General features: G+C 37.6%; 1 protein-coding gene across 1 annotated transcript in view; it reads left to right on the top strand.

Moving 5' to 3' along the window:
* The window catches only part of gsk3ba (glycogen synthase kinase 3 beta, genome duplicate a), a 179,183-nt gene that overhangs the window by 142,652 nt on the left and 12,855 nt on the right, over window positions 1-23,676 (top strand). The window contains exons 4-9 of the mRNA XM_059968457.1: window positions 6,645-6,755; window positions 12,744-12,874; window positions 14,381-14,487; window positions 16,633-16,730; window positions 17,344-17,439; window positions 21,242-21,428. Coding sequence (XP_059824440.1) covers window positions 6,645-6,755; window positions 12,744-12,874; window positions 14,381-14,487; window positions 16,633-16,730; window positions 17,344-17,439; window positions 21,242-21,428 — 730 coding nt within the window. The remainder of the gene's footprint in view (window positions 1-6,644; window positions 6,756-12,743; window positions 12,875-14,380; window positions 14,488-16,632; window positions 16,731-17,343; window positions 17,440-21,241; window positions 21,429-23,676) is intronic.

Raw genomic sequence — 23,676 nt, 5'->3', positions numbered from 1 at the left:
CAATTATCAATTAAGAATTTGCAGTTCAAGATTAGCTAATGATCAGTTCCAAGAAAACAAGATTAATATTATTTCATAACAGTTTAATACTCCTCCAAATATCACAGTTTACACGAGTTAGTAGAACTAACCAGGGAAACAGGAATTATTAATCAGACCCCTCTTTTGTTTTTATTCATGGTTCATTGCTAGTTTTAAATATGCCTTCACTGAGGTTTATCCAATTTACTCTTCAGAATCAGATTTATTATCACCAGCATCTGACCTGAAATTTGGTACCTTAGCAGCAGTTCAATGCAATACATAATATAGCAGAACAAAAATCAAATAATATATAAATAAATTACAGTAAACATATACAGACAGTCCCCGGGTTACGAACGAGTTCAGCTCCTGGGTCCGCCTTTAAGTCGGATTTTTACGTAAATCGGAACAAGTACATCCAGTATTATTTAGCATCAGTCAAACATTTGTTTTAGTATATAGTATATATTTTACTTTTCTATGCATATAAAACACTTAAGAAATGTATGTATTCCAATAATTAAACCACTGTGTTGCTTAGTAATAATTGTAGCTTTCATCGGAGCAGGACCTTTCACATGCTCCATTATTCTTTATCCATTATCCTTTAAAGTTGTTCCAATCGTTGACCAACTTTAGTCTAATGCTTTTCCAATGCCCGATGATGTTTCACCTCTTTCCAAACACTTTATTTTTTCCACTTTATTTTTAAACGTGATCACTTCCCGTCAACAGAACAGAAACACTGCGGATGGCGGGTCCCAACCTCCGCTGGCTCCCGAGGTCTGCTAGGTCCTAAGGACCACCGCACTGAATTCCCTGGGTCCTAAAGTCCACCCTGAGACAGGTTAAATGGAACAATTGGGGGAGTGCTGGGTTTGGGTATTTGATCCTCCACAATATTCTGCGCAGGAATTTGAACTGGATGTGGCAGTGTTTTTTTTTTAATGAGGTCAAGTTGCGAGCTCAGCATCAACCTGGCACGGATGGTACGGGAGTCACTGGATCGACATCAACCAGAGCGGACATCACTGGAGCGGTCTTGTCACTGGATCGAACTTGAGCGCTGATTCCAAGCCTGAGCCTGGCGCTGATCTCACTGCACCACCAGCCGACAGCTGACCAGAATTGGGGGGAGGGTGCGGGGTCAGGGTAAATCTTGCTAAGAAAAATTTAAGCCAAATAGAAAGTTATGCACTCAACACAGTGTCAATGGCAACGACTTAAAATGGCAGACGGCATTCTCCTTCCTCGGTTCGTAAGTACGAGTTGTCCGTAAGTCGGACGTTCGTAACTCGGGGATTACCTATAGTGAAAAGTCACGCAAAAAAACATTTTTTTAAAAGAAGAGTGAGAATGTGTCCAAAGATTCAGTGTCCATTTAGGAATCGGATGGCAGAGGGGAAAAAGCTGTTCCTGAATCAATGAGTGTGTGCCTTTAGGCTTCTATACCTCCTACCTGATAGTAACAGTGAGTAAAGGACATGCCCTGGTTCTGGATGTCCTTACTAATGGACGTTGCCTTTCTAAGTCACCACTGCTTGAAGATGACATGGGTACTTTGTAGGGTAGTATCCAAGATGGAGCTGACTAAATGTACAGCCCTCTTCAGCTTCTTTCGGTCCTGTGCAGTAAATCGCTCCCCCCTCCCCCATAGCTGACAGTGAATGCAGCCTGTCAGAGTACTCTCCGCTGTACATCTGTAGAAGTTTTTGAGTGTATTTGATGACATACCATATCTCTTCAAACTCCTAATGAAGTATAGTCACTGTTTTGCCTTCTTTATAACTGCATCAATATGTTGGGGACCAGGTTAGATCCTCAGAGATCTTGATACCCAGGAACTTGAAACTGCTCACTCTCTCCACTTCTGATCCCTCTATAACTCTTTAACTATTAATCATGCTGGCTCCTGTCTTCAAAATTTCTTGTTTAGAAAGAAATTTTGAGGACGGGGATAGCATAGATAATAGTTAAATGTCAGTCAGATCTTCCATATGGGTTTGTACTGTTATTTTGTTTTTAGTACAATTTGCTGCCTTTCAGATCCAATTCCTGCCCAATGGAATTTGTGGATTTATCTTATTGGATTAAATTTTGCTATTGAAGGTTAGCAGTTATGCAACAAGTTGCTGTCATTTACTTGCCTGGTTTTGGTGTATGTGTAACGAAACTCAGATCCCAAATTTGCTAGAATATTCCATTAAAATAAATCTATGTATGGTCCACTACTGAATTCCACGTGGAATTCCATTTTCTAAGACCTTCTATAGTGTCTCTAGTTCATCAAAACTACCTGACCCTCCAGCTATTTTCATATTGTCTGCAAACTTTGCAACAAAGCCATCAACTTTATCATCCAAATCATTGACAAATAATGTAAAAAGAATTGGTCCCAACACAGAACCTTGTGGAACACCACTTGTCACTGGTAGCCAACCAGAAAAGGTTCCCTTAATTCCCACTCTGCCTCTTGCCAATCAACACTGCTTTATCCATGCTAGAATCTTTCCTGTAAATACCATGGGCTCTTAGGTTGAAAAGCAGCCTCATGTAAGACACCTTGTCAAAGACCTTCTGAAAATCTATGTACACAACATCCACCATTTCTCCTTTGTCAATCCTGCTTGTTATTTCTTCATAGAATTCCAACGATTTGTCAGGCAAGATTTTCCCTTGAAGAAACTAACGGGCCTTTAATTCTTTTCTTCTGACTCTCTCCCTATATGCCCCCCCCTTTTGCTTTTATACTGGCTTTAACTTCGCTTGTTATCCATGGTTGTGTCATCTTGCCTTTAGAATACTACTTCCTCTTTGGGATGTATATATCTTGTGCCTTCTGAATTGATTCCAGATATTCCAACTATTGCTGTCTGCTGTCATCCCTGCCAGTGTTCTTTTCCAGTCAATTCTGGCCAACTCCTTTCTCATACCTCTGTAATTCCCTTCACTCCTATAATACTGATACATCTGACTTTAGCCTCTCCTCCTCAAATTTCAGGGTAAATTTGATCATATTATGATCACCTGCCCCTAAGGGTTGTTTCACCTTAAGTCTTCTAATCATTTCCAGTTGATTGCACAACACCCAATCCTGAATAGCTGAACCTCTAAAGCCATCTTGCAAGCATTCTGGAAATTCCCTCTAGGAATCCAGCACCAACCTGATTTTCTCAATCTACCTTCACATTGAAATCCCCCATTGCCTTTTTGCATGCATTTTCTATCTCCCGTGAAACTTGTAGAACACATCAATAGTACTGTTTGGGGGGTCTTGATCCCATCAGTGTCTTTTTACCCTTGCAGTTCCTTAGTTCTATCCATAATGATTCAACACCTTCCAATCCTATGTCACCTCTTTCTAATGATTTAATTTCAATTTTTTTAACCAAAAGAGCCACACCGTCCCCTTTGCCCCCTGCCTCTCCTTTCCATAAAATGTATCAACCTCAGCCATGATGCCTACAAGATCATACATGCCAATCTGTAACTGTGCTGCAAGTTCATCAACCTTATTCTGTACACTGAACACACCCTTTCCAATTTTGAACACTTTTTATTTTGCAGCTCATCCTGTTGACTCTAATTTTGCCCTATCATTGCTAGGAGTCTCACTGCACAGTGCCTCTGTTTGAAAACCAACTACCTCATCTTCATCACTATCACTCCGGTTCCCACCTCCTTGGCAAATTGCTTTAAACCCACCCGAATGACTCTAACCAACCTGCCCACAAGGATATTGGACCCCCATGGGTTCGTGTACTCCTCCCTTTTACTCAGGCCTATATTTCCCTGAAGAGATCCCAATGATCCACAAATCTGAATTCCTGCACCAGTTCCTCAGCCACATATTCACCTGCCAAATCATTCTTTTCTTGCCCCCACTGGCACGTGGTATAGGCGACAGTCCAGAGATTACTACTATGGTGGTTCTGTCTCTAAGCTTTTACCTAGTTCCCTAAAATCTCTCCTCACCTTGTCTATCTATGTCATTGGTGTCAATGTGTACCAAGACTTCTGTCTGCTCACCCTCGCCTTTGAGAATGCCATTGAGAGTCATCCCTGGAGTCATCCCTGATCCTGGCCCTAGGGTGGCAACATGCCATTTGTGTGTCTATTATGCCCACGGAACCTCATGTCTGTTCCTTTGTGTAAGGAATCTCTCATCAGCACTGCAGTTGTCTTCACTTCCCTGCTCTTGGGAGCCATAGCACCCGACTCAGCGCCTGGTCACTGTGGCTCCCCACCGGTAGGTCGTCCCCTTAATAGTATCTAAAGTTGTATACTTATTATTGACGGGAACAGCCGCAGGTTTTCTCTGCATAGGCTGTGCACTTCTCCTCCTCCCGACAGTTACCTGTCTCTTGCAGTCTAGGGGTGACTGCCTCCCTGTAGCTCATCTATCACCTCCTCATTCTCCTGTATGAATTGAAGTCCATCGAGCTGCAACTCAGTGCACCTGGTACAGATGCTGAGACTGGATGTCCCAGACTTCCCACATCCCACACACAGTACAAAACATTGTCCCTCAAGCCATTCTCACTAAATTATTATGCCCTAATAGATGAGGAATGAACAAATAAAAACAGAGAATTTACAGAGAATAAAAACAGAGGAAAAAAAAAAGAATTTACTTCATCCAAGCCTGATGAGCTAAATCCACTCTGACTGGCACACTCACAAGAATGGCTGCTTCCTTGTCCTTGAGTTATTTTTATTGGCCTTTTCTAATGAATCCCTCTGTTGATAGGCTGTTCCTCAACTCAAACTGTAATGAAACTCTGCCTATGGCTTGAAGTCCGATAGCTTGTCTGCCTCTGAATAGCTAGGATGAACTACTGCATATCATTACCCTGTTAACTTTTGTGGGTGTTAGTTTAACTGATCAGTTTCCAATATTTTAAATCTGTTGGTACAAGTCAATTTTCACTAATCTGACTACCTGCAATCCAGCAGCTTCCATAATCCGACACTGATTTCAAATTTTCCACACAACTATCATTTCAAATTTCCCGGGTCACCATACCAATCTCCTGCGCATTGCTTTGGTTGCGGTAGATCAGTTCATGTGTTGGCCTGCTCTTGTTTTCCTGTGTCTATTAATATCATTTGCTCTTTGTTGGCCCCAATTACGGCCCCAGTGAGTAAAGGAAATGGACCTCGTGCTGTGAAGCGAAAACACCGCACATTATCCATTAAAGATAAGGTTGAACTCTTGAAAAAGCTGGACCGTGGTGATTCGGTGAAAAACTTGTGCGAGTGTTACAACATTGGCTCTTCCACAGTGTACAATATAAAGAAATAGAAAGAAAAACTGCTACATTTTTTTTGCTAATAGTGGCTCAAAGAAACAGATGTGTATAAGAAAAACAATGAAAGACAGAAGAAGTTCAGAACTAGATAAAGTGCTGATAAAGTGGTTTAATCTTTGTGTAAGTGAAGGTGTTGAACTATCTGGAGATACGGTGAAGGAACAAGCAAAGGTGTTTCATGAAGAACAAGGACTAGATTATGAGTGAGCCTGGACTGACACCTTACTGTTCTATTGTCTTGTTTATTATTAATTGTAATGCCTGCACTATTTTGTGCATTTTATGCAGTCCTGGGTAGGTTCATAGTCTAGTGTACAAATCACAAAATGCTGGCAGAACTCAGCAGACCAGACAGCATCTAGACGTTTCGGCCCGAAACGTCGTTATTATCTCCTCCCATAGATGCTGTCTGGCCTGCTGAATTCTGCCAGCATTTTGTGTTTTTTATTTATTTCCAGCATCAGCAGATTCACTCGTGTTGCCAAAGTGTAGTGTAGTTGTTTTTTTTCTGTTTTTTTATGTAGTTCAGTCTAGTTTTTGTACTGTGTCATATAACACCATGGTCCTGAAAAATGTTGTCTCGTTTTTGCTATGTACTGTACCAGCAGTTATGGTCGAACCCAGTGGTCAACCTGTGTATTTTCTAGTATGTTGTAGTCTGAGTTAATGTTGAATATCTCTGCTTAATAAAACTGTTACTGCAGTATACTGAAATTTTTAAGAATTCAGTTGTAGGCAAGTTAACTTGCGATCAACATTTCCAAATTGAGACCTGTATCTCAAGATTATTATATTTATCACTTGTACACTTGTTTGAAGCAAAGTTTTCTATAATATTGATATGTTTTACATGGGCAGTTCTTAAAGAAAATGGGATGGGATCTTCAAAAGTGAGGCTTTATTCAAAAAAAATTATGATGTTACACTTGTGTAAGCATGAATTTTCTTTTGAAACTTTCTCAATTTTAAAATTGCTGTGATGGCATTGGAGCAAATGCATGTTGTTTTTGGACTGCATATTCCGGTATTGCACTTTTCCTGGATGATGTGTTTATGGTTTTTAAAGTTTTCTAGAAATAATTGCAAATAATGATAGTTTATATAATGTATAAAAAAAAATAAAAAAAGCTATTGGCGATGAGTGAAAATTACTGGAATCACGTAGAACTTTTACAGTTTGTTAGACGTGATCCTGTATTCAGCAGTGATAATTGATGCAGTGAAATTAGCACATCCGTAGATTGGGGCAAACTGTGGTAGTTGTGTACTTACAAATAATAACTTCAACCCTTTTGTCTCCCTTTCTAGAAAGATGAAGTGTACCTCAACTTGGTGCTAGACTATGTTCCGGAAACCGTGTACAGAGTTGCCAGACATTACAGCCGAGCCAAGCAGACACTCCCAATGATTTATGTAAAAGTAAGCAATTCAATGTCTAGAATTGGTGTCAATTTGTCTTTGTTGGGGTGGAAAACTTAGTGAATTTTCTTTACAACGTGATCTCAATGTCCACTAGGAACAAAACTCTATTTCAAAGGATGCAAATTTTATTGTTGGTCAAGGCTAGAATTGAAATGTTTGAATAGACAGAATGCATCCAATAAGTAAGAAATGCCACTTTCAATTAATTTAGCCTGGCTTTATGTAATGAGATCAGTCAATAAATTTTAAATTCTCTTAAATGCTCTTTCATTCATGATCTGCAACTGAGGAGTATGGAACCAAAGAGTAATTGAAAAATATGCTGGGGGAAAGAAGATCATTGTATTGCATTTATGACAATTATACATTTTTAACTTTTACAAATTTTTGGCATGCTTTCTGTTAAATTTGTAACTTACTTTTATCACTTGACCTAGTAAATGTTTGTGCCCACATTTTTAACAGCAGCAATCACAGAAAGTCAATTGTACACGAAAATCTTCATCTTGTGTTTAAAGGCTTTGGATGATAAATCACTTAATAAGCTTCATTTAATTTCTGGCATTTCTGATTCTTCTGTTAGGCTATCCTTTGTGAACAGCAGTGACTGGGAATTTGTCATAAAGGTCATTTTTGTTTAGAATGGATTGTGAGCATTGGTTATTTTAAGTATGGCCATAGGAAGCAAAGACAACTCTTTCCTTAGCTGGAATGGTAGTATGAAGGGTTCAGCTAAAAATGCTCCATGTATTGACTAATCTCTGAGGTTCCTAGCTTTTACCAATTATCTTCAGTAAAAAAAAATAGAAAATGATTGTTGCTTTAAGTTTCTGTATTGGAATCCTTATAAAGAAAGATATATTCAGCAAACTTGTAGATGACATTTGAGTTGTGCCTAGACACACAATCAATCGTGGGTATAGAGAGAGTAGAGCAATGAGCTAAAGCACCTTCCAATGAGGAGGAGATGTTATTTCTGATCTTCACAGACTGTGGTGTCCAGATGAGGAAGTATAAGTATCCAGTTGCAGAGGGAGCTACAGAACCCCAGGTTTTAAAGCTTGTTGATTACTACTGAAGGTATGATTGTGTTAAATACTGAGCTGTAGTCAGTAAACAGCAGCCTGTCCCGATCTGATATTCTCACTGACAAGACTTGAGGTAGTTCTCGTGCATTTCACTGCATGTGGTAACTCAGAAAACACTCCCAAAATGATGTCTTATAACTTTGCTAATTGGGTTGCAAGCTCAATGGCTAGAGGTTTGTTCACAAATGTTTTGTAATATTTAGTATATTCTTTTTACTTGAAGCTACTCTGACAAGTTTTTATTCAGATTATCAGCAATTTTAGTATATTTATTATTGTCATAAATTGTTGATTTGCTGTCTTCCATTCCATTCACTCCAATTCCTTCATTCTCCTCCAATGAGATGGTATTACACTGATTACTTAAATCTAGTTTTACCCATTTTTGTCTATTTTGACTCATTGCAACTAGACTATTGATTAGTACATTACCACTACATTTTGCATGTGTACAGTTGCATAGCATCCTGGTAAATAGTGATGAACTTGTCAGGTATACGAGAGCATGGAATTTTATTGAATCTGACAAATAATAGGTCATCTCCGCACTCCCATGGGTCTCAATTAAGGAGTTTCATTTTGTTCGGCAAGTTAGCATTTCAGTGTTTCAAAGCTTCGAGCTACCTCTTATTACCATTGTAATAGTTAACTGTTCTGTCCATTGTTGGAATCTTGGATGCCATTAAAGGTGTTTGAGAGTGAACCCATTGTTTCTTACTACAACCAGATGACCATTCCTGTTGCCTCCAATTTATTGTGTTTTAGTAAAGTGAATGAACATACCAGTTCAGCTTAATAAAACAAATAGTGTTACATTGGCTCATTGTCTCATACTGGACTAGTTCATTCTATGATTAATCCGAGTTTAAGGTTCCTATGGCTAAGTTGTTATCAAATTTCTTGCTTGTATTTTTTTAACGTTCTCTGAAATCTTCACACTCCATCCATTAAACATGCTTTTATATGGCAACATCCAGATGGTAGTTCATATTGAGCATGTTCATTCCTCTGTTTCTTAATCCTGATGACCAGATTGTGCTGTGTTACTTTTGCTGCACTGTACCTGCTGTTTTGTAATTGAAGTAAAAACTCATTTTGAAAAGAAATCTACATTTTTCGTAACTGTTTACAATCTTTTGTGTTAATTTAAAAATGTGGTTGAAATCAGATTTTTCCCTTGAAACTCATTGTACTTCCCAGGAATTTATTTAGCTGTAGAAAATTGGTTCATCTGCAAGCCCACAGTGATTGTGTTGCCTATAAATTGCCTCCAGCATGTTTGTAGACAATGTCTCCAGTCTTTCATAATATCTGCTGTCTGTTGGAAATGAACAAGGAAGATCTCAATAGGGAACCCTTCTAGTGTAATTCTAAATTTTCCTTTGGCCAAGAGGTATGCAGATCATTTGTCAAATCCAGAGGCTGTTTGTAGGTTTTGATTCTATCTCAATTTAGCAGATCCTAGGCAGAAATGGCTTGGATGCAAGACTAGTATGGCAGATGAGCCTGCAGAATCTCTTGTGTTTAAGATTTTCTTAAATTTTCACAATCAGATTTTCAATGTAGTGGCAGTTTAAGTTTTCCAAATATTGTCAAGCTGCTTTTGATTTATTTAATTTGCGGAGGAAAGATCAGTTCTAAAAATAATAGTACGAGCTAAGGGCATGATTTTTAGTAAACAAGTTACAGAAAAATGTTGTATCCCATTTGTGCCATACCTAATGACTATGCCATCTCAAGGCATTGCTGTGCCAAAGTTCAGTAATTGTCTTGCAGTATTGAAACTTTAACACCAGGGGCAAATGCAGTAGATTAATTGGCAGTATGTTTTTTTTAAGATACAAATTGCTGCATTGAAAATAATATAGGTTGCCTAACATGCAAAGTTAACATTAAGCTAGAAGTTGCTTAGTTTTTTATTTAGGCAGGAAGCATTCAAGATGTTTCATGGAATTATATTGAGACAATAAATCAGTGGTGCACAGTATTTTGTTGGAGGGTGCCAGACTGAGTCTCATTCAAATTAACATCAAATCTCAAACTTCCCAGGGTGGCTTGGTTGCATAGCAGGATCCAGTGACTTCTAACCCTTCGTTCTACATGGGTTTCCATGGAATGCTCCAGTTTCCTCCTGCTTTTCAGTGATGTGTGGTTGGTTCATTGACTTCTGTATATTACCACTTGGAGTAACTAAGTTGCAAAAGTTTCAAACAATAGCATGCTTTCATATTTCATCACTTCCCTCTTAATGATTCTTTTAGTAGCTCTCTGTAGGTTTTTAAAAGCTTCCCTATCCTCTGTCTTCCCACTGAGTTTCTTGCTTTGTTCTCTGCCTTTTCTTTTGCTTGTCAACCATGGTTGTACTATTTTGCCATTTGAGTAGTTCTTTGTTTTTGGAATACCTTCCTGATTTTTCCAAAAAACTCACACCATTGCTGCTCTGCTGTCATCCCTGCCAGCATCTCCTTCCTCTCATACCACTATAATTTCCTTACTGAAATACTGCTACGTTAGACTTTACTTTTTGCCTATCAAATTTCAAGTTGAACCCAATCATCTTGTTATCACTGCTTCCTAAGGTTCTTTTACCTTAAGCTCCCTAATCACCTTCAGTTCATTACTCAGCACACAATCCAGTATAGCTGATCCCCAAACAGGTTCAAAGACAAACTGCTCAAAAGGTCATCTTGTTGGCATTCAACATTCTTGAGATTCATTATCAACCTGAATTTCCCAATTGACCTGCATGTTAAAATCTCTCATGACTATCATTGCCCTTTTGACATGGTTTTTTTATTTCTTGTTGTAATCTGTGGTCCACATCCCAGCCACTGTTGGGAGGCCTGTATATAACTGCCATCAGGGTCCTTTTACCCTTGTAGTCTCTTAACTCAATCCACAAGGACTTAACATTTTCTGATCCAGTGTCACACCTTCCTGATTTGATGCCATTCTTTACCAACAGATCCACACCACCTCCTCTGCTTAACTTCCTATCCCTCCAACATTCAGGTCCCAACTGCAACCATCCTTCAATTACTATACAGTGATGGCCACATTATACCTGACAATCTATAATAGTGCAACAAGATCATCTACCTTATTTCTTGTACTCCATGCATTGGAAATATAACACTGGATACTATATTTGTTACCTTTTTTGATTCTGCATCCCTAATGCACTGATACTTGCCCTACTGATTACAATTATGTCCTATCATCTACCTGCCCTCCCTGCCAGTCTGACTGCATGCTATCTTTGCTTTTTTAACCATCCGTCCTATTTTGTAGAGTGAATGCTGTACAATCACTTTAATAGTAGGAAATCTGGGACAGATTAAATGTGGTGGAAAAGTGGAACTGGTGTCATCAGTGTACAAGTAGGGACTGACCTAGATGTTGTAACATGATGGAAAGAAAAGGAACTGATCTTCAGTCCTCAAGACTCAAGGCATAACAATATGGGTGATCTTGTAACAACACACACAAAATGCTGGTGGACTGCAGCAGGCCAGGCAGCATCTATAAGGAGAAGCTGCCTGGCCTGCTGTGTTCCACCAGCATTTTGTGTGTGTTTTTGCTTGAATTTCCAGCATCTGCAGATTTCCTCGTGTTTGGGTGATCTTGTGATTGAATAAGTGACGCACTGGGATAGTCACTGAAGTAATCTTTGGAATAGAATGGAGCAAGAAGTGTTTTATCTTTTTATTGAATTAGAGGTGGAAATTTATTTGTGTTTTTAAACAGTTTTCGGAAAGCTAGCCACGGCGTTGTAAGACCTTTGAGAAGGCTTAGTACTTTAGAATGTCATGAACATTACTTGGCCTGTCATTACTATATGAACATCATCAGGTAGCTCTTCAATTCTGGTATGCTTCCTGCTGGGATCATTAAGTGGTAATCTGAATTAATCACGTTTTGGTCTTTGACCAATAATACTCTTATTACTGAAGCTGAGATCATTTAAAACTCCTTGCAGACCAAGAAACCTGTGACTCAGCTCTCTGATTTAACAATGAGCAGAAATTTTGTAATACAGTCAGGCCCTTGAATGTTTATTCGTTACCATAATCTGACATCAATGTGGCATGCAAGTGATTGCACAAGATAGCGTGTAGATGCATGCATTCTAGCAATTCCCACCCATTTAGTTGACATTAAGCAAGTATCAGTTGCTGAAATTATGATTTATTTTCCTCCTAAGTTTAAAGTAGCAATTTTTTTTAAATTGCTCATTACCTTTTAATCATTTCAGAATATTTAATTTTAAATATGAAACTATAAATTAAAGTTCTGTGGGAACTGTGTAGACAAGGCCAGTGTTCATACTGCACACGAGTTGATTGGGCATTTAGTTTGTAATAGTTTGAAAAGCCAAAATCTTCATCTTAACTAAAAGCAATTAAATGATTTTTCAATGGCCAACTCGTTCAGCTGAACATTAAGTGGAACTGCAGTTTAAGTTATCATTCATTTTTGCAGACTAGCATTAATAACCCTGAAATGATTATGCTCGCGTCTCACAAGCCTGGAAACCTTTGAGTGAAGCGTGCATACAACTAACACGGAGATGTGTGCTGTGCCATGTTTTAACTTGGTCAATTTATTAATTACACTATTGAAGCTGTTCTGCCTGAGTTGCCAACTATTATGTTCAACTAAGACTTTATCTGCCATTCTGTAGTAGATGTATAGAGTGCAGTTCTTTCATGTCAAAAAGTTCCTTGCACAGCTAGCGTCATAAGGCTCAGGTTGTACGTCTAGTATTTTGCTGTATAATTTGATTGACAAACCTTTTGAGGTGCCTTGAGAATGCAAATATAATAAGTTTTTAATGATACCTAATTAGAAATTCTGACGTATTCATTTTTGAAAAAAAATTTTTTTTTTTATTTAGTTGTATATGTATCAGCTGTTCCGGAGTTTAGCATACATCCATTCCTTTGGAATTTGCCACCGGGATATCAAACCACAAAATCTGCTGCTTGATCCTGATACAGCTGTGCTAAAACTTTGTGACTTTGGCAGGTAAGTGATCATGGCATTACTTAAGACATTTTCATCAACATCTCCACAACTTCAAACAACTGGGAATGCTGCCACTTGAAGTGCCCTTCAAGGTCTACACTTTCTAGAAGTATGTTGGTGTACCATCTTTGTCACTAGGTTTAAGTTCTGGAACTCCCTTCCCTTCAGTTCTTCAGGGAGTACCTTCACAATAAATACTTCAATTCACAAAGTCTGTTCTTTGGGTGACCAATACAGTCTGTATTTGCCGGCAAAATTCACTGCTTGAACAAATAAAAGTAGGATTGGTGGATAATATTTAGATGCAATATCTGTGTTTGTCTTGGCTTTAATTTTTTAAGCTCAACTGTTACTTATAACAAGTAAATGCATTAACTAATAAAGGTTGAGTACCCTTTATCTGAAATGCTTGGGGGCAAAAGTATTTCAGATTTTGGAATATATAATGAGATAGTCAGAAATGATGGCGATCCCAATCTGAATTTATGCTACTGGTAAGCAGTCTTTGTCTTGTACTTCATTGCACATTTGAACTTAACAGTAAAAAAATTACATACCATTAATATAATGAAAATATAATGTGTGCAGGGTAACAAAAGCAGCACAGCAGCATCGAGAGAATTCCTGAATCAGCTGTTGAACAGCAACAAACAACGGCAGGCTTTCACTCTCCACCTAGGATGCCGTGTTTTGATTAAAAGGTTACAGTAAACTCTATTTGTATTTTACTTTTTTTTTAGGCTTATGTAAGGTATAAAAACAATCAGCGTTGTAGACTTGTTCTGGATGTTCATCAGCAGTGATCTTTGCGTTATCAGTGGACAATTATCTTTAAAATGCTTTAAATCTATGAATATTTAATGCTGGGCATTAAATTTTTGCAACTAGCCTGCTGAGTATTCACAATTACCTTTAATTTTCAGTTTGTCATAATAGCTCTTGTTTCATGGTCGGCATACTGTTAAGCACGCAGCACTGTTCACTCTGAAGCTGACAAATGCATTCTTTCAGTACACGATTGAAATCTTCATTTTTCACTTTATGCATTGTTCTTCTATTTTTCCTTAACTTCTGCTCATTACGTATATGAGGTAATCCCTCAGAACTGTCTGCAATGCCCAGAGACGTGCACGTCACCTGGGAATCTTCCCAGCGCCTTATGGCATTTTTCAATTATGATGTCATGTCAGCACTCAAAAAATTTGTATTACAGAAGTTTTTGGATAAGGGGTACTCAACCTATATATCAATATTACATGCAGATCTAAATTTATTTTTTCATGTTACCATTAAGCTAATTTCTACTGATCTACACCCTCCATTCTGATATTCCAGAGATTATGAAGTGATAATTCTCAAGTGGGCTTATCCATATGTTTGTAGAAATAACTGACTTTTATATTTACAACCATGAATTATTTTGCATTTAATGCCTGAAAGTTAGGATGTAAATGTCTTGTTATTTATATTATTCGTTTGCTTATTTCTTCAAATGTTTTATTTCAGTGCAAAACAATTGGTGCGTGGTGAACCAAATGTTTCTTACATCTGCTCACGGTACTATAGGGCACCGGAGTTGATCTTTGGTGCCACGGATTATACCTCCAGTATAGGTGAGTTTTGTTATTTTAGTAATGTTCATTTTTTATTTGATTTGCAGCTTCAGTCTTTTGTTCTTACTATATGAAATAATTAAACTTGCTGCAATATGTGAGTGAAACAAAGTTATTTTTGATTCATTGTTTAAAATTGTTCTATTCTCCGTTATGTAGCAAACATTGTTTTCCTAAACTATATACTGCACTTTGAAGATAATGATAGCTCTGATCTCTACAATGGGTAGCTTTGTAGTTTCTGAGGATCAAAAGACTAGATGCTGGAAGTCTGAAATAAAAGTATATTCAGCTGTGGAGAGAAAAACAGTTAACATTTCAGGTCATTGACCCCTAACCAGTTTTGAAGAAGATTTGTTAACCCAAATTATGAACTATTGTTTCTTTCTCCACAAATGCTGCTTGTGCATTCTATTTCCAGCATTTAGCTTTTACTTTAACTTCCTTTACAGCTGAGGTTAATAAAATTGTACCTCACTATACAACTAAATGAAACTGATTTATTTTTCATTGTTAGTTCAAGGAACCTGTGGAATAACACATCATTTGCTGCTCACTGAATGAATGCTAAATAGTGAAGATGGAATTAAAACTGTCTAACCAATAACTTTGAATTAGCTATCATGTAGTTAGTAACTGTTATGTCGCTTTTTTTGTGTCAAAAGGTAAGACCAATAAACATTTAGTTTTGCTGCAGAGGCATTCTCCTTGTCTTTGTTGAACAATATGCCCAAAAAAATATGCTTTTCAAGCTTAGGAAGGTGAGAATGTAGATTTATAATAATAGTTCCTATTCAAACAGGAATATCCCTTTAGCAGATGGATTATCTGATCCAAGAGGAAAGTTGTGACAGTGCAGTTATTGGTCCACAGTTGGACATTCTGTCTTCAGACTTGATTTAAAGTTTCAGAATATGCTATCTGCAGTGAGGCATCTATACATCTGACAAGAGATGTAAATCCTGTCATTTGGAGGCTGGGTGCATAGAACAACCCTGCACAGAAAATGGCTATAGAAATTGTGACAGGCAGCTAATTGAAACAAAGAACAAGTTTAGTACTTTTTTTAAATAAATTAAGTTGTACTTCCTGTATTTCATTTTCTGTGCATCTATTTATTGTCCATGATTCCATACATCAATTGCTTTATTAGCTTGTCATGAGGTCTGGGTGTGGGTAAATAGGTGTAGGCAGAAAAACCGATCAGCATGGACTAGATGGGTCAAATGGATTGTCTACTGTAGTGCTCTATGGCTCTCTTAAACATTAAGGATTTATTGACTGGCAATTCTTGCACCCCTTGATTAATCATTCTCCCTATCAGATGTTATTCACAATACTCTGTACTGAATTTAATCTCTGATGTCTCTATTCTTTTAGTCAGTTACTACCGTGTTTCTTATTTATGATGTTTATAAGTTTATTCTGCAAAGCTTTAAATTGTACTGTGTTCACTAAAGTGGTTAGATATACATGTTTGTTCGAAGGCAGTACCAACTGTGCATCAGATGAATGGAGCCAAGACAAATGGTCCATCATAATTAAGCTGGTAGGGATGAGAATCTAAATTGTGGGCCTTTGGAAATCTGAGAAGGTGGATCCATATGGTGACTTTTGGGATCAAGCTAAATTTATCAAGGTTAATTTACTTTTCTAGATCTCTGATGAAACCCTGCTAGAGATAATTCAGCATTTTTAGAACTTCGGTGCTAAACTGGTAGTTTTTGGATATTACTTCAATTAATACACAACATGCCTTTGATATACAGTAGCTTTTTATACATATTATACATATATGATAGTATAATTGATTTTTCAGTGAACCTATTAAAAGGGAATTTGGGCCCTGGTGTGTTTAAAGTGAGTGTAGGAGTGTGACCCCAATGAACCAAATGCAGAACCATCAGAATTTCCAAACAATGGGACATCACATTGGAGTTCTGCTGTATTCTGCTGAACATTCAATTCTCAGTGTTTTTATCCTAAAAGAATCTGGAGAATAAATTTATGCAAATGAATTAGGTGCCAATTTATTTGTTTTGCTAATTCAAAAATACTCTAATATACTGGACACAATCAAGTTTTTAATAGAAGTAATCATATTCACTGTTCTGAAAATTAACTACTTAACTTTTGTATTTGTAGATGTATGGTCAGCTGGCTGTGTATTGGCAGAGCTATTGCTAGGGCAGCCCATCTTCCCTGGTGACAGCGGTGTTGATCAGCTGGTAGAAATTATAAAGGTATGGGGGTGTCAGTTCTTGAAACACTTAATTTTGAAGTTCCTATTTTATAGTTTTGCTTCTCTGGATGCTTGCCTATGTTCAATTCCAGTACTTCAACAAAGGTAATCTTGAGCTTTTTGTGACAGTTTGGTTTGAAAAAATTTATTTGCTGTAGGAATACTTTTTATTGTCTGAAAAGCTTTCTTTTCTGCTATTTCAGACACTTTCTGGACCTAACACGTTCTTAATTGATTTGATGTTGATTGATTTGTTTCATGCACAATGATATACACTTTGTACAAACAAGCATAACTAATTCTTTCTTGTGAAATAAATATAATTTTTATAATTCGATAAGTCTTTGTGTACGTTTGAGTTAGAACTGACCAGATGGCAAATGGATAGCTGACAGGTCATCCTAACCTTTTGAGATTTTTTTGAGTGGAACTTCACCTTGCCCGTGGTTGATAATTTAGAGAAAGCTCATTTCTTGTTGACATATACTCAATTGTCTTGCATTAAGAAGGTTTGGGTGCCTGTGTTCAACTTGAAATTGTATCATCTAATGAATTTTATTGTGTATTAATTCATCAGATTGTGCAATGTGTATTTATTCCATGTTTGCTTCCAGGTCCTGGGAACACCAACAAGGGAGCAAATCAGAGAGATGAATCCCAACTACACCGAGTTCAAATTTCCACAGATCAAGGCACATCCTTGGACTAAGGTGAGAAAGAGTTGAGATACACAAATTCATTTCATTTGGGCCTCGTTATTCCCAAGGTGTAGAGAAGAAACTCTCATGTCAGTGCTCAAAACTAAACAGATGAGCATGTTAGTAATTTCACAATGATTATTAAATAACAAGATTATTAAACAAAACAATCATTGTTTGTACTATTACAGTTGTATGAATTAAATGTTCTTTATCCTCCTAAAAAATGGAGGATAGATTATCTTTGAAACTAGCACCGGGCACGAGCAGTACAAGGTTACGTTGGTCTGCACAAGTAAATGTCTGATTGAATCGGGTGACCTACAATCTTCAAATAGATTTTTCCCGTGGAGCAATTGTATTGACCAGATTGATTATGAGTGCAAGAGTATATTGATTAGGTGAATTATTGTTCATGAGAGGGCGAGGGTGTATGTAAGATGGGTAAAAGTTTATGGGATATCAGGGATGAGATTGAAAGTGGGGACAAGAAAGTACGATAAAGTGGTCAGGGTAATGTGAGCAGATATTGAGTGGGAATAGTGAGCTAGTTAATCTAGTGAACTGAAGAGATCAATGGTACACTTTAACCTCATAATTTGCTAACTTATGGATTCCACTTTTCTCCTGTAAAGGTAGAATATAGAATTCCTGAGTTCTTCTGAAATACTGAGAGTAATCAAAGCTTTGCTGCAGCAAAAGTACAACAACAAAATGGTTACATGCTTTGTAGACAGAAGTTGTTTCAAGGCCTCTCACAGATGTTTCTTTTACTCTTTAACACTTTTCCTTGATTAAAAATACTCTGTTCCATAATAGGATATACAGGTTTGACATCGGATGTAGTAGACAAGGATCAACTACATTAAGCTGCGGGAACTCGACTTTCTTTGTGCAGAGCCCTTTGTCGGTTAGGTTTGAATAGCTATACTAGAGTATAAAAACTCTGCATTCTGAAATAAACTGAAGCTCAAGAACAATTTGAAAATGTACATGTATCCAATACAGGCTTGCCTTTGCATTTTCCTGAATCCATAAACTTGAAGGCAAAATGATTCTTCACCATCTAATGCACAGCAACAGTGTGCATTAGGTTAGTGTCTGGGCAAAGACTTCATAGATGGTCTTTAAAGAGTTAATAGTTGGTCAGTTAGAGTCCCAGTTAAAATATGCATTGTGTTCTGATAATATTCTTCAGTTCTTCTGAGTGAAAGACCTAACTGATGAAAACAAAAGTTTAGAAATGCTTTATGGTTTGGTAATAAGAAAGATAATTGCCTCATGACAGTTTAACTTTTAGTGACTTTTTTTAAAGTCATCAGATTGATAGGTATACATTAGACATGAAACATTGTATCTTAGCTGTTCTAACTAATTTACTAATTTGCACCCTGGAATAAGAAAGATTAAGGTGGCCTATTAATCCTTTTTGTGATGTGTTCTATGTGGTTTTTTCCCTGTTATTTACACCTATTGCATGTTGTTGTTGAGGGGATAGATATTGGATTTATACGCACTTTCAAATTGTTACTGTGCTTCAATTTATTTCAGAATGCAGAATTTTCATATTTTGGTAAATTGTCAAATTTATTTTACTGAGAGCAGAATTAATACTTGTGTTAATGGTAATAGGAGCTTTTCCATCTTGGCTTGGTACCTTAAGTACAATTTTTATTATTTGAATGCAGTTCAACCTTTGTTTTCTTTTTATCTGTTATATCATTAATCTCAGTATTTTTCTCTATAAATGTCTAATCTCGAATGAGCCGAATTATACTTAGAATTTATTTGATAAACCAGGTAAAGGGAAAGCATTCATTCTTTAGGAGCATTGAATTTAAGGTTGTCCATCCTCAATGGTGTAAATCTCAGCCTACTTTCACCTCCAAATAGCTAGAGAGCAAGGGATGAAAGAACTGTTAGCTAAGAAGCTAGTTAAACTAATGCTGGCATATTGGGGTTTTAGTAGCACGTTGGCTGATGCCACAACAGAAATGGATGTGGGTTCAAAATTGGCTCACTTTGGTAGGAAGCATGGGGTGGTGGTTGAAGGATGTTTCTTAGAATGGAAGCCAATGACTAGTCATATGCAACAAGGGCGGTGTTGAGACCCTTGGTTTGCAAATCTGATAAATGATATAGGTGCAAATGCACAAGATTGATCAGGAAAATCACAGATGACATGGAATTAAGAGGTGATGTTGATAGTGAAGGAGGTCATTGTAGATTGTAGGGGATCTTGATCAGTTAGAGAGATGGACCAAAGAGTGGCAAATGGATTTCAATACAGTTGAGTGAAAAGTGATGCATTTTAGAAAGCAAACCAAATCAGGGTTTATCCCATGAATGATAGGGCACTCAAGAGAATATTAGAACAGAGGAACTCAATATTACAAGTGTGTCATTCATTGAAAGTGGCATCACAGAGAGATGTGGTGAAAAAAGCATTGCATGTAGAAATTGGGACATGATGTTGCAATTGTAAGAGTTGTCAGTGAGGCTTCAATTGGAGTATTGTGTACAGTTTTGGTCACCCTGTTATAGGAAAGATGTAGTTAAACTGGGAAGAGTGCAGAAAAGATTTTCAAAGATGATGCCAGGACTAGTGGGCCTGAGTATAGGGTGATGTTGGCCAGGCTTGGTATTTATTACTTGGAACATAAGAGAACCTTGGAAAATCTTTAAAATTATAAAAGGTGTGGATAAGATGGATGGCGTCTTTTCCCATGATGGAGCTGGCTGAGTTTACAACTTTCTGCAGCTTTTCCGATCCTTTGCAGTGGTCCCTCCATACCAAATGGTGATGCAACCAGTTAAAATGCACTCCACGGTGCATCTGTAGAAATTTGCAAGTGCCTTTGGTAACATGTGCATTGTCCTCAACCTGCTCCTTGTAATACGCCTTCTTTGTAATTGCATCAATATATTAGACCCAGGGTAGATTCCCAAAGATGTTGATACCTAGGAACTTGAAATTGCTAACCCTTTCCACTTTTGATTCCTTAATGAGGACTGATCAGCCATACTAGTTTTTAATTTTATTTTATGTATTTGCATAACTATCTGATGACATTTTTCATATGTGCTTTTTTCACATTCTTGATTTTGAATTATTTTAATCCCTTTTGAAATACTAAATCCCAGAACATCCTGCAGCCATTCTTGCCCTTGTGAGAGCAGTCTCTGTAATGGTCTCAACATTGTAGTTTCAGATACTGATCCACGCTCTATGTTAATCACCCTTGTTTCTGATTTTTTATATTAAAATATTCCAGCTGATCCAACCGACTCCAATTATGCCCTATCCATTCTCAGTCTCTACTCTGCATCTGACTTTATACCAAGTGCCTCATACTGACCCATCATACTAGTTCCTGTCCCCTTGCCAAACTAGTTGAAACTCTCTCCACCTGCGTCTTGTAAACCTGCTGTCCAGCATGTTGTTTTATTCACATAATTAGAACATATTACATCATCAGAAAAACTTGAGTATTGTAATCTTGGTGTGGATTATTCAATTGTGCAACTGTCATTTGATTGAGTGACCTATTTTCCCTTATTTAATGTATTCTGTGGTTTTTAAATGCTCATTACTTTAGTAATCAGCAGAGTACTTTGAAATATGCTCACTAATATAATATAGATAAATGCTTAAGGGAAGTTCCAAACTATAGCAGTAATATAATGGATTTGTCTAGTTTTAGTGAAGTTGTTGATTATCAAAATAATTCATAATGCACACTGCACTCTTGCACTTTTGGAAAAGATGAATCAATTACTTTTTTATTATTGATTAAACCCTTTATTTTGACAGGTCTTCCGACCCCGCACTCCCCCAGAAGCTATTGCGCTCTGTAGCCGACTGCTTGAATATACACCAACCGCCCGTCTGACACCTCTAGAGGCATGTGCACATACATTCTTTGATGAACTCCGGGACCCAAACGTCAAGTTACCAAATGGACGTGAGAAACCTTTACTGTTCAATTTCACTACTCAAGGTGAGAGAAAAAAAATTTTTGAAGATCAAATTGAAAAAAATAAGCTATATTTAAGTTGTGTTTTCTACATGAAAGACTGGTTTCCTCAGCTGCACAAGTCTAGGGAAGGTGGTCTCCGGCCCCACCAAATATGTGAAATTGAGGCACGATTCCCCCCCCCCCCCCCCCCCCGCAACCCTGTTTGTGAGTGGATACTGTGTAATTTGCCACCCTGTTACAAATTAATGCCACAAAATAACTGGCTGTACACTGCATACGATTAAAGGAATTATATTTATGAATCTTAACTAAATGGTTAGAAAGAATAACAAAAAGGCCCTATCCTAATTAACAGTCAAATGTGCATAAGTTGGAGCTCATCTTGAACTACTGTCACTCACGTGCTGGGCCCTTGGTCAACGTGAAAGCACACACTACCTTCCAAACATCGTTTGCAATCCACCTCAAATAAACGGATCTCCCACCGGGTTGTATGTTATGAGCGGTTCTCCCCAGCATCTTCTCTCCATCTCCTCCTGAACCAAAAAAAACCAAGACCAATCTTATTGTCCCTCACCAAGAAAAATCTCCCACTAATTGGATGACACACATTCCACATCAACCCTTATCTTCAATAACCCAAACAGGCTGAAAGCAGAACAAACAGCTCTTACATAGCTACTAAGTGAAATACCTATAATATAACAGTAAAGATGTGACCCAGAGTACGACATGCACTTGCAACATTACATTAAAATACAACATTGCACTCTTGATCCTTCAATCTGAACATTCACAGGTACCTATCTCCCGTATATTTCCTTAATTAAGAGATCCACGTGGGATAGGTGGAACTTGTACATGGGATATGCTACTCAGATTGCTTCTTATTCCTATTTCTATGGCTATATAGCTGTTCACAGCACTGTCATGTCTGTGGTGTCAAGCTTGATTGCCAGAGAGCATAAATCAAGGGCATAGTTTTTTGTTTGTAATGCTAGTGTTGTACTAAACCTTGAATGCTCAAAACAGATTTAGTAGCAAAAATTCTGTAATAAGTGAAGAACTGCAAATCAGCGGCAGAATATATTCCACAATTTGTAACCTCATGCATGGTCTTAATACTCACTATTATTTCAGTCAAGGCAAGAAATCAACCTCGATTTAATGATTACTGAAGGGCATGCTAGATTAGTACCAGACAGAATTAAAAATGCCAACCTGGTGAGTGGTAACACAGGACTAAGTTCTTTCTTAACAGAATTAAGGCAATGCCTAACCAATGAATTGGATCAAAGGTCAGCAGTCCATTCACATCCATCCATGAATGATGGTGAACAATTGAATAGCTAACAGGAGAAGATGACTCCAAGAATAAACCTGTCTTCTAGGATAGTTTGATTCCTGAATTCAGGTGAGAGTGACTGACCTTGAAGGCAGAATTTGACAGTGTTTAGAATCAGGGAGCTCAAGTATATTTGGTCATCAAGAGGAAAAAAAATCATCAATTATGGACAACATAGCTCAAAACAATTATATTAGCTCTTTGACATTACTGCAGATTTTCCTCAATACAGAGTTTACCATCTTCTCTTACCTTATCAAATATTTTTTTCTATCATTAGGTTAGAGATGAGGATGGTTTAGTTATTTGCACAAAATCTTCGATTCTACCTGCAATTTCTCAGCAGGTCTTTCCATGCTTGCTTGCTTGCAGAAAGGCTTGGAGAACATTCAGGCATGAAAAGAGGCAAATGAAGTTCTAAGCAGTCACCATCTCCAACGAGAGAGAGTATCTAATCATTTAGTCTTGATAGTGACATTACAATTGCAGGGTCACATGCCTTAAAGCCTAAAGTCCACTTTGACAGGAAAGTCAACTTAACTGGGCACAGATACTGTGGCTTTAATAGTGGGCAAGGGGTTGGGTATCTTGCATTCAGTAATTCACCTGATACTCAAAGCCACCATTTTAAGATACAGGTCTGGAATGTGATGGAACTTGTGACTTTGTCAACAGCTTCAACAAGCAATAAACACGACCCTATCCAGGTCAAACCAGGCTATTTGTTTGATATCCCATTCATTGCCGTTACCATTTATGCCTTCTGCAGATATGCTTTGACTAGGTGTCACAGTACTATGACTGTGCATCTTGGCTAATTTGAAACGCCTCTATGGTTTCCTTTCAATTTGCATCTCTTACTGACTTGGAAGTATATAATCACTCTTGCTCAAAAACCTAGACATTCTTAGCTGAGAGCTTAGT

Source organism: Hypanus sabinus, chromosome 4, assembly GCF_030144855.1.
Source record: "Hypanus sabinus isolate sHypSab1 chromosome 4, sHypSab1.hap1, whole genome shotgun sequence".
In the NCBI taxonomy this organism is placed as follows: Eukaryota; Metazoa; Chordata; class Chondrichthyes; order Myliobatiformes; family Dasyatidae; genus Hypanus; species Hypanus sabinus.
This window is presented reverse-complemented; position numbering and strand designations above follow the sequence as displayed.